Raw genomic sequence first — 16,363 nt, 5'->3', positions numbered from 1 at the left:
TCCTGTTCATATACAGATCCAGATGCCTTTTAAATGTTGTAATTGCACCAGCATCCACCACTTCTTCTGGCAGCTTATTCCATACATGTACCACCCTCTGCGAAAAAGTTGCCCCTTAGATCTCTTTTATATCTTTCCCCTCTCACCCTAAACCTATGCCCTCTAGTCCTGGACTCCCCCACCCCAGGGAAGAGACTTTGTCTATTTATCCTATTCATGCCCCTCATGATTTTATAAACCTCTATAAGGTCACCCCTCAGCCTCTGACACTCCATGCCTCGTTTGAGGAATAAAGTTACTTTGCCTTTTGAGGATAATTCCATGTAACTGGCAGTTAACATGCATACCTCCCCCAAGCTCTCAGCTACAGTTTTGCTTAGCCTCACAGCTGCTGTTAGAGCTACATCTAGGTCTGGTATGCTGTCAATCAGGGCTCCTTTCTTTGCATTGATCTTCCATTAAGATCCATGGATGTACCCTGCAACCTCAAGAAATCAGGAGAAAGTGAAGACTGCAGAAGCTGGAGATTAGAGTCGAAGAGTGTGGCGCTGGAAAAGCACAGCCGGTCAGGCAGCATCGGAGGAGCAGGGGAATCAACATTTTGGGCATAAGCCCTTCATCAGGAGGTCAATTCTCCTGCTTCTCCGATGTTGCCTGGCTCTGTTTGTTTTTCCAGTGCCACACTCTTTTGACATCAAGAAATCAGCTGTCCCAAAGCTGTCCACCCTGTGACAACAGAAACGTCTCGGTCTTTGCATCTCACTCCCATCCTCACCTTCTTCCCTCTGGTCTGAAGAGGAGACACTGCCCATTCTCAATTGCCTTTTATCAATCTTGGCTATTTGACTTCCTTCACCATTTCATCTTCTATTGTGTCTGGTTTGTGAGGGTGATGGAGAAAGGGTTAGGATTTATGAAGCAGTTCAGAATCATCAGCATCTCAACTGCCTGTCTTGCTTTTGCAATCTTTTGGTTCTCAGTTTGCATTCTTACTGATACAGGAATTTAGAAATTCATTCCTTCTAAGAGAATTATTTGCATAAGGGTGTCATATGCAGTCTTTACCTTTAATGTTTGTATCCAGTGGTTGTAATGCCCAGAGGACAGGAAGAGAGAGATCTTTTATTAAATAAACAAGATTAATATGTTTAAATTCTTTTTTAAAAAAATGGACCTTGTCAAATTCTACAAGTGGCTGCTGTGCCCAGCAATTGACAGGAAGAGGTAAACTCATCATTTCCTGGAATGTGACACTTTTGGCATTCCAGCCAAGCCAGCACAAATGACTCGTGGGCAACATGTTAATCTCAGCCAGTTCTGACCAGCATAATGATCAAAATCCATGGCTTGATTTCGTACAAATGACTCCACTGTCACCTACTCCAAAAGCAGAATTGTTTCTGATGAGGGAGCATTAAAACCATCTTGTTATTTTTATAACCTCTAATATTCTCTGTTGATTTGCCTTTAGATTTGTACAGTGTATCCCTTCCTGTCATTGTCTGCTTATCATTTCCAATATAAATACTTTCTGTCTTCCTTTGTTTCTACTCAGTTTACATCAGTACAAATTTGATCACTTGCTCCCAGTATTTAGTCTAAAATCCTTTCCATTTCCTTAGTTATGTGGTTTGCTTGAATACCAATCTGAGTATCATTCAGGTATTGATGATCCCACATCCTTCACTACTGATGGCAATGTCCCCCAAACCACAACCTATTTCTCACACACAATTTTAGGTCACATTTTCATTTCTTGAATCTTTGCTTACCATATAGTGAATTGTGAATTGTTCAGGTAACATTCCAGAAATTCTTGTTCTGCCTATGTCATTGGTACCTACGTGGATCACAATAACTGGATCCTTCTCATCCCACTGTAAGTTCCCAGCGTGAGCAAGTGTCCTGAGCCCTGCCTCTAAGTAAGCAACAAAGTTGTCTGAACTCATGCTCTTTGCTGCAGAGAACAGTGTCAATCCATCTATCTGTTCTATACTCTAATACCACTCCATTTCTTTATGCTCAAATCAGTTAAATAACTTCTTTTAAAACACCGTCACAGTGCACAAGCTCATCTTTCATCCGTGTAAAATGAAAGAACCTCAAACATTTTGGACAATTGCAAAGGCTGAAGTTCTTGTGCTTCTGCTTTCTGGAGGCCCTTACCTGCTTCACTCCTAGTCACACCCTCTTTTTGTCACAGTTGATCAAATCAGAAGATCCTGTGCAAAGAAATGCAAATAACAGGTGTATTAGCTGGAATAGATTGTGTGAGGAGTTTTTTTTTTCTTCCCTGATGTGACATGCTGTCTTTAATTCAGCCTCCAGCTCAGCTTGCCACCCAAGCCATGTATAATGGTTTTTGTTTAGGATCAGGTCCTTGGTCTGTCTATCACCTAACTACCTGGCCTTGAGCTTAATTCTAGGACCATTTTGCCAAAATATCTTTCGCCAAATTGTTCTCCTGCCTTTTTCATATGTACAGGAAAAAAAACTCTCCAGGAAATTCATAAAATCCCTGCAGTGTGGAAACAGACCATTCAGCCCAACATGTCCACACCAACTCTTCAAACAGCATCCTACCCTACTCCCCTACTTATGCGGTGGCACTGTGGCTCAGTGGTTAGCACTGCTGCCTCACAGTGCCAGGGATCCGCGTTCAATTCCAGCCTTGGGCGACTGTGTGGAGTTTGCACAGTCTCCCGTGTCTGTGTGTGTTTCCACTGGGTCCTCTTGTTTCCTCCCACAATCCAAAGGTGCGCGGGTGAGGTGAATTAGCCATGCTAAATTGCCCATCGTGTTCAGAGATGTGTAGGTTAGGTGCATTAGTCAGGGGAAAATATAGAGTAGGGGAATGAGTCTGGGTGGGTTACTCATCGGAAGGTCAGTGTGGACTTGTTGGGCCGAAAGGACTGTTTCCACACTGTAGGGATTCTAATTCTAAAAATTCTCCCTCTTACCCTATCCCATTAACCCTGCATTTCCCATGGTTAATCCTCCTAATCTACACATCCATGGACACTATGGGCAATTTAGCATGGCCAATTCACCAGCACATCTTTGGACCTTGGTAGGAAAGCAAAATACAAGTTTCAAAGCCATAAAGTCCTTAGCCTTTTATGTATCATTCACTGTAGGTATACAAACTTATATTGTATATGAATCATAATAGCAGACAGAGCATAAGATGTAGGAGCAGAAGTAAGTCATTCAGTCTTGTTTTGCCATTCAATGAGATCATGGTTTATCTGACAATCCTCAACTCTACTGACTTCTCCCAATAACTCTTGATTCTCTTACTCATTAAAAATTTGTCTATCTCCACCTTGAATATACCTAATGATCCAGCCTCAACAGTCAACTGTGGAAAAGAATTCCACAGATTCATTCCCATCTGCCAGAAAATATTCCTCCTTTTGTGTCTATTCTTACTGACACAGGAATTTAGAAATTCATTCCCAATAAGGGAATTATTTGCCTATCAGTCGCTTTTACTGAGATTATGCCCTCTGGTCTTAGACGTTCCCACAAGGGGCAACAATCTTCCTGCATCTATCTTGTCAAGTCTCATAAGATCCTCCTTTTTCAATAAGACATCAATTAAAATTAAAAACATCATCAATGATCTCTCAATGCCCAATTAGAGGAGAATAATGTATTGTGTGTGAAGTAATACAAGGCAACTTTACTTAAATGGATCAGATAATATAGATAACTGATAATGTTCAGTACCAGGGGTGACTGCTGTTTTCTGAAAGAAGTTTTTAAAAAATTAAGGCCAAAAAACACATTTTATTCTGAATCCAGTTTCCTTCAGAATTTCACAACTTAACAAAGTTCTGTCAAGTGTTTAAAGTATTCTAAAGTAGAACGAGAAAATTGTACTGTTAGTCATGCTTTACTTTATTTGTCATTTTTATGGCAAATTCCAATCAAAACAGTATAAAATTTAAAGCTCAATGGATGCATGCTGCATAAGAAATGTGACTATTACCCACAGACAAGATTATTGTTCGTCTGTGTTCAAATCTTATTATGATATTAGAATTCACTGTTGGGCTCACGCTGTTATATTAACAATTTTAGTATCTTAGTGTTGAATAACATCAATTGTTCATAATATCTGTGCAATATTCTCTTGTGCCCTCCAAACCATTTAACAGCATGACAATTTCTGTATTCATGTACAGGACAAATGTGTCTTATATGTGCAATATGAACTTCTCTTTGTGATCTTCACTTTGATTCTGTCATTTAAAAGTTTAGTGGATGCTGTACAGGAAATAGAAAAATGACTAGCATTTTTGTATAAAATCTATCTTATAATTGTGGATAAAAGTGAATTTAAAGTAAATACCAGTAGTTGTTAATTATTGGTTCCATTCAGTATTCATTTCAATGAGGAATGCGGCAACAAAGCACTTTTTAGATCAACTGCCCCAGCATATGCCTTTCTTCTTGCATTATAGTTTCACTACTACAAAGATAATACCAGAAGATGCTAATGAGGTTTATGAAGGTTGAAGCCTTCATCACAGAGCAAAATATAATGATTCCAGGCAGTCCGGTCTTGACCAGCACAGCTGTTCCACTTGGAAGCGATTTGTGGTTGTTCATCATTATCTGCAATGATAAAGATGCTTTTGTTATTTACAGTACAGTATTATATTGTAGGGGCTTTAACTTATTTCTTTAATAATAAGACATCAATTAAAATTAAAAACATCATGAATGAAGTACAGAAAATATTAGACATACGTAACAATTTATATCTTACCAGAAATCAGCTGAGTATCATTTGTAAATTTCACAGAAGGTTTCTCTTTGTGAGACTCAGCAGTTTTCTTGCACTATCATTGCAAATTCATCTCATTAACTATGTACCATGGTTCTATGGTGTCTGCTTATCTATGCTAGTTTGATTCTCTCACTCACAATATGCAGGAGTACTTGTCATTGTCAGGACATCTCGGGATTATTGGCATCGGTGTTTTGAGTAAAAGACCAATATGCACCCGGTCAAGTACTCAGTAGCAGTTTGTAACATTTCCCCAAGACCATTGGTGCCCCACATTATGGACAAGGGCCTGGAAGTCCTGGTGGATTAGCGATGTGGTGGAGAGCCAACTTCTTCTCCTGAGGGCCAGCAGAGAATACCATGAACCCCCAGATCCAGCCAGCCTGGTCCAAAGTTGCCAGTTGGGCAGGTGCAATCTCCACAGCTGTACCATAAGTTGGTCAATGACTTTTATCAGAGAAAGTGCGATCTCCTTCACCTCATGCTTGCTTTATCTCACCTTCTATTCTACATCACACTCTTTTTATGTTACTGCACCCAACTTCCACTAAGGCTTCTGTTCTTCCTCTCTCACTGTTGCATGCAAACATCTTCTCTCACTCACTCTCTGACACCCCGTCCCCCAGCATACTCACTCTGCCCAGCCTCTCACTCCCTTGGGTCACTTCACCACTTTTTCCCCTGTCTTACTGTGCCACCCAATTTCATCTCACCCAGCTCCATCTTTTCTTTCATTACAGGAGAAAATAGCCCTGGGAGGGGCTAAGGAGAGGGCAATCCTGATGAAGGGCTTATGCCCGAAATGTTGACTTTCCTACTCCTCAGGTGCTGCGCTTTTCCAGCGCCATACGTTTTGAACCTGCAAAGCTGCCTAACACAGTTCCTGAGGTCTCAGAGGATACATTAGCCAGATTAGAGCATTTGTTGGTGAGAATGTTACTGCCATGTCTTGCAGCTGGCTGAGGAAGAAACGCCCCAGGTCACTGACATTCGAGGACTGCTGGAGACGTGGAATTTGATTAGTGCTAGGCAAGTGAGGACCCCATGGTGTCAGCGATTTGCAATTGCAATGCCTGCACTTGCAGACACAGGAGCAGCAGGCAACCTGACATAAAGATTTCCTACAGTGTGGAAACCGGCCATTTGGCCCAACAAGTGCACACTGACCCTCTGAAGAGTAATCCACCACAATGCACCTGACCTGCACATCTTTTGATTGTGGGAGGAAACCAGAGCACCCAGCGGAATCCCATGCAGACATGGGAGAATGTCCAAGCTCCACACAGACAGTCGCCCAAAGCTGGAATCGAACTCAGGTCCCTTGCGCTGTGAGGCAGCAGTGCTAACCACTGAGCCACCATGCTCCCCTTAAAGTTGCAGTATTGCAGTAACACTGTTGAGACCCTGTGGCCTTGGGCATGTGATCGTCTGGCTGCCTTCATGGATAGGGTGCGGCTGGTAGGTCCAGCTAGGTCCAGCAGCCTCAAAGTCTGCTAGATATGCTTAGCACCAACAGCAAGGCAATAAGGGGTGTGGGTCCTAGACCCTCACTCCAGGTGTCTCTTCCCGGAGACAGAGTGGTGCCAAGTAGGCATGCAGCTGGAGAAGGAGTCACATACAGGCCTCCTTGAAGTCTCCTCAGGACACTTGGGAGGTGGCTCAGCCTTCCACCACTACCTCTCCCTCACTGCCTGCGATCCTCAGCCTTGCGGAAGGTCAAACCAAGGATGTTGCATCTGTCACTGGGCAGGACATGCTCAGCATGACTAGACTCTCCCGACATGAACACTCCCAGAGTGACCCAACCAAAACTCCAAGACCAACAGGTTCCACTGCAAGGCACTTACCCCCACCACTTCACATAAGGTGGCACCCATCCTCAATTCCACTATGCTGTTGCTGTTGCTATTTACAGCACAATGGCAGAAACAGTGGTTGCTCCTTGAGCAGTGGTCTCAGACTCACCCTCTGATTATTGATTAAACCCCCAAAAGTACACATTCTTTTCATGGTAGATCTCCTCATAAACACAATAGGCTTTGAACTTCTCCAAGTCCCCACCCGTCCTTCCATTAAATGTCCTACTCCCAACCCTGCCCCTTCCCAGTCCCAGGCATATCAAGTAAACGGGTCAGATCTAGTAGCGCATTGAGGCCCTTCCGGAAGTCAGACTGCTGTGACCTGTTGGTGATCCTCCTCCCTACTCGTACATTACCTCTTTCCCTTCTGTGCTCTATTGTCTCTCCCTATATATTGAGTTGCCCCCCCCACCTTATAATCCTCTCTTTTTATCCCAGCATGCTGCGTCCAATTCCCACAATTTAATTTCCCCAGCTTCCGTCCCATAGCAGTGGCCTCCCTTGAGTTGTAGCGGATGAACTCAGGACTGGCCATGCCCTTAAAGCCCAGATGGTTACTGACCGGACACATGACTGATCTCTGTATAGCTCTCCAGCTGACTTCCAATGACTCCCTGGACTGATTACACTGGATCCAGAGGGCTGACCATGGTCCATTGCCCAGGCTATAGAGGTTTGAAGCCCCTGACTCTGGTCACCCTGAGCAGTCAACTGACTATGCCGCAGTCACTGTACTGCCCTTGGATTACTGAGCCAGGACCCTCCTGTCTGAAGGGTATCTCCTTTGATTTGACTAAGGATGAATCCCCTTAGACTCTGAGATATGGCAAGCACATGTGAAGTATGTGTACATAGTTGGCATATGGTGTAGGTGTGATGTCGCACATTGCCATACAGCAATGTGTTTACTCCCTTGACTGGTGACTGCTGATAACTATTACAAGCTGCCTGTCTTTGTGACTGAGCTGAAAGACAAAGCAACACTGCAATACTGTGAGCCTTTAAGCTCTGGCTGAGAGGGTGAAGCACAAAAAAATGGTAAGGCAGGGATGCTGTGAGCATCAAAGTGGGCACAAATTGAGTGAGCGCTAAGAGAGAAAATGAGGATCCCTGAGATGTACACTGATCCAGTCCATGAGCTGGGTGCTCTAAATGTCCTGGCAACATTCCAATGAGAGGACCCAATGCACTCTGAAGTTCTGGATTGAAGTGCAGAAGTGGATCAGAGATGTGAATAATGCTTATGGTGAGATCCGTACATGTCGGGTACCAGTGTTCATAGACATGTGATTCATGCAGTCACTGCTCATGAAATGTGCTCTGATATACTGATGCTAGATGTTCAAGATGGAGCTTTGGAGGAGCAAGCAGCGAGCTGGAGTCACCAGGTAACTGCTCTAACTTGGGAATTCTCAGCATCTAGTTTCCATTGAACACAGAATGGGAGTCTGTGTATTAACGAGGCAAGATTAGATTATAATGAAGCTATTCATAATGATAATCGAAGAGAAGAAGTCTTTCCATGCTCACAAGTGAGATTCTTGACTTGCTAATCAACACTTAATTGGAAAATGAGACATTTTGCTCTCAGTATTGAAAAGGTTCTTGCTGGATATCTCACCCAATTTCATGATTTTCCCAAAGTGTCCCCGCTGTTCAGGGGCTGGGAAGATTCCACCAAACAAGCATGTTTGCATTTGAAAGAAAATTGAGAGGAAGGTAACCATACATGTCTGCTGCTACAATGGAGTTACTGGAGGAACAGGTCAGTACCCATATGCGGATATTGGAACTTTCTGCCCGATTTATACCAGAATGTTGATCACTAATAGCCTTACTGTAATTTTTAATGCAAAATCTAAGCTATTATAGGTCTGGAATAAAAACAAAGTAATCAAGAAACTCAGCAGTTCTGACTGCATCTGTAGAAAGAAAATAAGTTAATGCTTTGAATCTGGAATGACTCCTTTTTTTTTAGATTAGATTAGATTAGATTACTTACAGTGTGGAAACAGGCCCTTCGGCCCAACAAGTCCACACCGCCCCGCCGAAGCGCAACCCACCCATACCCCACCCCTACATTTACCCCTAACCTAACACTACGGGCAATTTAGCATAGCCAATTCACCTGACCTGCACATCTTTTGGATTGTGGGAGGAAACCGGAGCACCCGGAGGAAACCCACGCAGACACGGGGAGAACGTGCAAACTCCACACAGTCAGTCGCCTGAGGCGGGAATTGAACCCGGATCTCTGGCGCTGTGAGGCAGCAGTGCTAACCACTGTGCCACCGTGCCGCCCATTTCCTCTTTGGAAATGCTGACTAGTCTGCATTGGAAATAAATTGTAGGGTTTCATCTGCATGACGAAAAGCAAGAGTGAATAAGAGGATTAGAAGAAGCTTTTAAAGTATAGAGAAGTTTTAAGGCAAGGAAAGCAAAAGGTAAAGGAAGACATTTTGGCTATACGGAAGAAAGATGACTGAATGCTCTGCTGATTGTGGAAGAAGGAAAGGGAAGATTGAAAGATATTGAAAGATAAAGTTAGATAAGAATGTGTATGAATGGAATATAAGTTTGGGGGAACCTGTGATGATACTGTGGCTTTAAGAGCTTATTTCATCCTTTAAAAGAGAAATTGTAAGACAGAGACACCGAGCAGTCTACCAAGACCACCTGAGTAAGCAGCTTGGAAAGCCTTAGCTTTCTTTTAACAACTTGAATAGATGTGACCTGCTCTCTCAGATCCAGATTTCTGAGTTTTGTTTTTTCAGGAGCATCAGGCGCTGTTAGGGTCTCAACAGAATTGAAAGTTTCAGTAAATGTCTCCTGGCTGTTACTTTCTGTGAATTTTCTCTTGATGTCCTTTTCCTCTTGGATTAGAGATCTGCATGTGAGAATCTGTGTCTGAATTTGCCTTTTTACCAAGGGGTGTGTGCATGGGATATTACTATTTTGGAACAGTTAATTAGTAATCGTTACTGAGTCTATTATTCAGTTAAGTTTTTCAAAAGAGTTGTTATTTTATGTTTTGTTTGTATTTTAAGTATGGTGTTTAAATAAATGGTGTTTTTGCTTAATGTTTGATCGGTAACATTGCATTCTGGAACACAGCACTTCACATTTGCCTTAAGATAAGAAAAAGTTAGAGTCTGAGCTACCTTCTTAAAATATTTTGAGGGATTCTGGTCTGATGCATAACAAACCTGAGTGAGCACCTGGAAGGGATTTGAGTGTGTGTCTCTCAGCTTTTGAACTTATGGCCAGGCTTAAAGTAGAATATCATTTCTCTTACCAATATTCAGTTGAATAAAATTCTCACTTATCCAGAGCATGATGTCAGATAGACGCTCAGAGAGTAGAATATTAATTCTGATCACTCAAGTCCAATTCAGTGGTCATTCTCATCAAATCAGTATTGTTATTCTCTTATATTTTTGTTGTTAGGGTCTGACTGGTGACTTCACAGACTGGTGAAGTGACAACAAACCAAAACTGGAACATTTTAATAAGGGAGCTAATACTCTTTTACTGCTTTTCAGATCTCTATCTCAGATTTAAGATTAACAATTTTCAAATTGTTCATCATAATAACAATCACTGTATTTTCTTCCTACGGTTGCAGTCCTAAACTGGAGATTTCACTTTAACTTACAAGGAACATCTCAGTAACATCAGGTTTTCCCAGTTCCCAGTTAATTGAGTATTCTTTCATGGAAAATTTTAAACAATTATCTTTTCCTTTTTAGCCTCCTCATCTTGCAGTTTTTCTTTTTATTTTCCCCTCAATTTATAGCTTTTTCATTCCTGCTCTACACTTACACTACCCTCCTTCTTTCCCCTGCTGCCTCCTCTCTTCCCCCTCCCCAATTTCATTCCACTTCCTTCCTCATTCCAATCATTACTCACTAATTGCCACCTATTGGTCTATTAGTAGCTCCTGAAAACCAATAAATTGCCTCTCCAGCAAATCTAAGAAAAGTCTCTAAAATATATTTTGTTATAGTGCCAGTTTCCAAGAAGTTGATCTTTTAAATGATATGAACAAATTATGCAACTATTTGACAATACCATGGTTGTAAAGCCATCATGCTAGAACCTGTACTTTCAATGGCCATTATAAATAGAAACATAAACCACAAAAGTGAAATGTTTTTGTTGAACTCATATAAAACAGTTGGTTCCCCTGAGATTATGGTTTCCAATTCTTTGGTGGAAGAAGGGTTTGAAGACTTTGTGGAGACTTTAAAATAATTTTACTGGTGTAGCTGCAGGGATGAGCAACTACAGGAATTATTCTCCTTAGAACCAAAAAATACAAGGGGACTTGACAGTATTGAATAAAATCATGAATAAATGTATATACTATTATAGGCTGAATTACAAATGCTTCCAGTGGCTGAAGGTATGATTGAGAATTAGACGGACCATTTCAAAGGTTGACTGGCAAAAAAAAACAAACTTAATGGTAAGGTCCTAGGGAGTGCTGCTGCACAAAGAGACCTTGGAGTGCAGATTCATAGCTCCTTGAAAGTGGAGTCGCAGGAAGATAGGATAGTGAAGAAGGCGTTTGGTGTGCTTTCCTTTATTGGTCAGAGTATTGAGTATAGGAGTTGGGAGGTCATGTTGCAGCTGTACAGGATGTTGATTAGGCCAATGTTGGAATATTGCATGCATTTCTGGTCTCCTTCCTATCAGAAAGATGTTGCAAAACTTGAAAGAGTTCAGAAAAGATTTACAAGGATGTTGCCAGGGTTGGAGGATTTGAGCTATAGGGAGAGGCTGAACAGGCTGGGGCTGTTTTCCCTGGAGCGTCGGAGGCTGAGGGGTGACCTTATAGAGGTTTTCAAACTCATGAGGGCATCTGTAGGATAAATAGACAAAGTCTTTTCCCTGAGGTGGGGGAGTCCAGAATTAGACAGCATAGGTTTAGGGTGAGAGGGGAAAGGTATAAAAGAGACCTAAGGGGCAACTTTTTCCTGCAGAGGGTGGTACATGTATGGAATGAGCGGCCAGAGGAAGTGGTGAAGGCTAGTAAAATTGCAACATTTAAGAGGCATTTGGATGGGTATATGAATAGGAACGGTTTGGAGGAATATGGGCCGGGTGCTGGCAGGTGGGACTAAATTGGGTTGGGATATCTGGTCGGCATGGACGGGTTGGACCGAAGGGTCTGTTTCTGTGCTGTACATCTCTATGACTCTATAAAAGCAACATGAGGAAAAACGTTTACATAAAGTGTGGTTTTGGAATACACTCCCTCACTCAACTTGCAGTAGAAGATGCAAACTGGTGTTCGAAAGGAAATTGGATAAAATGTTTAAGACACAGCAGAGCAGGGAGAAGGTGGTAGGATAAACTGCATTTATCTTGGAGAAAACCTGATGCAGACTCAATACACAGATTGACCTACTTGTGTGCTGCACCATTCTGTTCTGTTTGATCCAAACATGGGAACAGGAGATGCTAAGGACCCATCTTTTCTGTCCCTTGCTCCGCCCTCTGAAGCACTTTATCATTTCCAAATTATCTTTGTTTTTTTGCTAAGTTTTGTCATCATATCATGAATGGTGGAGCTTAATGCCCAGGCTCTGAAAACTTACTAACTTTCACATGGGAGCAATTTACTTTGCAGCTTTCAAGTTATCCAGCCGTCCTACAAGTGCAGTGTGGAATAGGTGAATAGAATCCCAAGTTTTGCAACATGATACACTTCTGGACTCAAGACTCATCCTCATGCTATATTAATATGTTGTTCAAGTAACATTTAATCCTCATCATTTATTTACATCTTTAAACATGCTGATATATTTACTTGAAATACTTTGTTTTAATTATTTTGTTTGTACAATTAGGGAGATTGAAATTAACTGTTCTGTCTGAAGATAGACTGCAGATGAAATGGAAAGAGGTTGATGGAAACAGACAGGGGTATAAAGTACGAGTAAAACCATCTGCAGGTAAGGGGACTTCTATTTTTACTCTGGCGAAAAGTAAATTCGACATATGCATTTTTGTAGTTTTCAAATCTAAGTCTCCTGATAATGGTGACTGATGCTGGGGTATAGAAGCCTGGGTCCCAGCAGCACTTTAGCATCTCATGCAAGTTGTTCGTGTACAGTGAATACCCGTCAGATGTTTGAACATGGAGTGTCGAGGTAGATGTGGTCATTAATCATCTCAAATCTATCCTCATATTGATGAACAGTGGTCTTCATCTGTCTGTCCTATGCTCTTAGGTCATGGACTTCTGTTCATCTATGTGTATGGGTAGCATACTAAGAGGATTGCCATTGCCTTGTGTGGGGTGGGTGACTAGGGGACTGCCTGCCATCAGGCACATTAGAAGAATTTACAAGCTGATAATCAACATTGTTGGCAAAGTTATGAATCTACTTTCTGCAGCCATCAAGTCCTGGTGTGGACTCAAACCTGGACTGCACTACAAGTCAAACACAAAAAAACCCAATGACTTTTGTATTCAGGTCAATGGAGAACAATCAGGATTGGAAATATTTGCTGATATTCTCCGTCCTACCTTAGGGATGCTAAGGCCAATTATAATATTCTTTCTGTTGCCCTGACAAGATCAATTAACAACAATAATCAGTAAGTGAACTGGTGAATGACCTTTCTGAGGTACATTTCATATTATTACAAGGAATCATGTAGGCACAATAAGATTATTAAAGTAAGATTGCATGGGATTCAGGATGAGCTTGTTGATTGGATACAAAATTTGCCAAACAACAGGAGACAGAGTGCTGGTGGAGGGTTATTTTCACATTGGAGGCCTGTGATCAGCGATGTTCCACAGGGCTCAGTGCTGGGTCCACTTTTGTTTGTCATTTATGTGAATGATTTAAAGAATATGGTTAGTACGTTTGCGGATGACACCAAATTGGTGGTATAGAGGACAATGAAGGAGGTTATCTAAGATTACAAAGAGATCTTGATCAGTTGGCTCAAAGGGCTGAGAAGAGGCAGATGGAGTTTAATTTGGATAATGTAAGATATTGCATTTTGATAAAACAAAATTTAATACAACTTAAAGTAGGGTAGTGTTGTAGAACTGAGACAGGGATTCAGATACATAATTCTTTGAAGTTTGCATCACATGTGGACAGGATGGTTAAGAGGGATTTAGCACACTGGCCTTCATTGCTCAGGTCTTTGAGTAAAGGATTTGTGATGTCCTGTTGAAGTTGTACAGGACATTGGTGAGGCCTCTTCTGTATTACTGTGCCTAGTTCCAGTCACTTTGTTATATTAAGAATAGTATTAAGCTGGAGATGGTTCAGAAAAGATTTGCAAGGATGATCTGCGAACTGAGAGTTTGAGTTATAAGCAGAGGCTGGGACATTTTTCACTGGAGATTAGGAGATTGAGGAGTGACTTCTGTAAAGGTTTATAAAATCACAAGGGGCATAGATAAGGTCAATGACAGGTGTCTTTTCTTTAGGGAAGGGAGATTTCAAGATTATGGGCATAATTTTAAGGTGAGAGGAGAAAGTTTTTAAAAAGACATGGGGTTTTCTTTACACCGAATGGTTTGTGTTTGGAATGAATTTCGAGGTAAAGTGGTGGGCACAGATACAGTTGCAATATTTAAAAGATATTTGAATAATTACATGAATAAGAAATATTTTGAGGGATATGGGCCAGGAGCAGGCAGGTGGGACTGGTTTAATTTGGGATTATGGTCATCATGGACTGGTTGGACCGAAGTGTCTGTTTCCGTGCTGTATGGCTCTATGAAGCTGAGCAAACTAAGATCTTTTATCTTCTTTAGTTTCCTGCCCAAAGGCAGGTTGTACCTAACATCTCCAACATGGGTACTGCAAAAGCTTGCCTAGCTGGAACGAGGAGCTATATCTTGTGCTGTTGGCACCATCTGATCCACAATGGCTGTTCAGCCAACTGAACTAACCAGCCTTTCCAACCCCACCCCAATGAACCTTAGTTTGTATGACCACTGTCACTTTGTTATACGAGCATCATGTAGCCTGGAGGTATAGATAGAAATAGTAGTCTCCAATTTATATCTATCAGGAAGCTGACCATGTATCTCACCTGCTTTCATTAATATACACTTTTGTCAAATGTGGGAAATATTTGCAAGTTGTTACATAACCTGTTCATCTGCAGCATGATGCACTTTCCTTGAGCATCCAAGTCCTGGAGTGAGACTTGAACCCAGAACTTCTAGCTCCAAGGCAGGGGCACAACCACTGCACCACATAATTTCTGCAAGAGTTTTCATATCAAGTTGAAATACCTTAATATTTTCTAAGCTTTCACTTGTTCACAAGAATGGAAAAGTTTATTTGGCAATATTTCATTATCTAGTGAAAAGAAAGCTGAATCAGTGTAGGAATTCTCCTTTCGGCAGTTTAACATTAATTTTCACTGCATTAAACTGGGAGGGCATCTTCACTGACATGAATGAAAGAAATGAAACACACAAAACCGTGGAATTTGTTTGCAGTTTAAAGCAGATAGAAGGAGTGAGAGAAACCTAACCCAAGGATGTGTCTGAATAAAATGAAAAAAAAATGCAATGCAGGAAGTGTTTTTATTTGAAAGGATAAAAGACATTATTGTTTTGGTAGGAATCTTGCTGGCCATTCCTTCCCCTACTTGCCATCTTTCTCTGTATTATTTTCAGTTACAAAATTTCTGACACACCTCAGTCTTTTGACTGTCCTCACAGTTTCTATGAAAAAAGTCTTAACAATTTCACAACATCTTACTAAATATGTACATTTTCAATATAATGTTTCAATTTTCTGCTAACAATCTCTGAAAATTATGATGGGTAATTTCCCTGATAGGACGTTGGGACCAATTTGTGAATTGAACTTCTGAACAATTTTTTGTAGGATGAAGTGATGTGTAGTTTGTTGGATTTTAATCTATTTTAACCTAAGTGTTGCCATCTCTGCCTCCCCATTCTGTGTTCCTTGTTACTTCTTTGGAAGTAATCTGTGACTTTCAGAATCTTCTATACTGACATAAGTGAGCCGTGCCTTAATGCTGGCCCTCACCTTCTGGTTACTCACATTTTCTCCTTTGTCCATTGGCTTGCTGCAGCTGCCGCTGTTGCCTGCCCCAAGCAACTAACTGACCAACGGCTTGTAGCTGAGGCTCAAATCTTAAGATATCATGCTCCCCAAAGTTAAATTAGCAAATGCATTTAAATCACTCAACCTTGTCCTGGCCCAAAACCCACTCAGAGTTTCAGACACTTTGGTGACTTGCTTCATCTCTGTAATTTTGTCTTTTACTGCTCACTTTTCCCCACCCACATCTCCCTTCCTGCCCCCATCACCAAGTTCCTGGCTCTGTCTCCGTACCTTCATTGATAGCTCTGTAAGTACCTCCCTACATATGAAAGAGTGATAACCTGGTACAGGGGAACCTCGATTATCTGAACGAGATGGGCAGGCACTATTTCATTCGGAAAATCGATTATTTGGTTAACCGATTAAATGCCTTTCCTCTGGGGCTCGGAGTTTTTAAAGTCTGCTTCTCGTTCAGGAGACTGTTGCAGCACACAGCGCGTGAGATCCTGCCCCAACACTGCCCCAACCCCGTCCAACACTGCCACCCGGCCTCCCAACACCACCCCCCCAACCCCATCCAACACCGCCACCCGGCCTCCCAACACCGCCACCCGGCCTCCCAACACCACCCCCCCAACCCC

At 41.8% G+C, this 16,363-nt stretch overlaps 1 protein-coding gene across 5 annotated transcripts in view; it reads left to right on the top strand.

Moving 5' to 3' along the window:
* Window positions 1-16,363, top strand: part of LOC122560121 (collagen alpha-1(XX) chain-like) — a 184,639-nt gene that overhangs the window by 18,689 nt on the left and 149,587 nt on the right. For all 5 annotated transcript variants that reach the window (XM_043710376.1, XM_043710377.1, XM_043710378.1 and 2 more), the window contains exon 3: window positions 12,513-12,617. In XM_043710376.1, the coding sequence (XP_043566311.1) occupies window positions 12,513-12,617 (105 nt within the window). The remainder of the gene's footprint in view (window positions 1-12,512; window positions 12,618-16,363) is intronic.

This window comes from Chiloscyllium plagiosum, chromosome 20 (genome assembly GCF_004010195.1).
Source record: "Chiloscyllium plagiosum isolate BGI_BamShark_2017 chromosome 20, ASM401019v2, whole genome shotgun sequence".
In the NCBI taxonomy this organism is placed as follows: Eukaryota; Metazoa; Chordata; class Chondrichthyes; order Orectolobiformes; family Hemiscylliidae; genus Chiloscyllium; species Chiloscyllium plagiosum.
The sequence above is the reverse complement of the archived record's forward strand: the minus strand, read 5'-3'. Positions and strand labels throughout refer to the sequence as shown.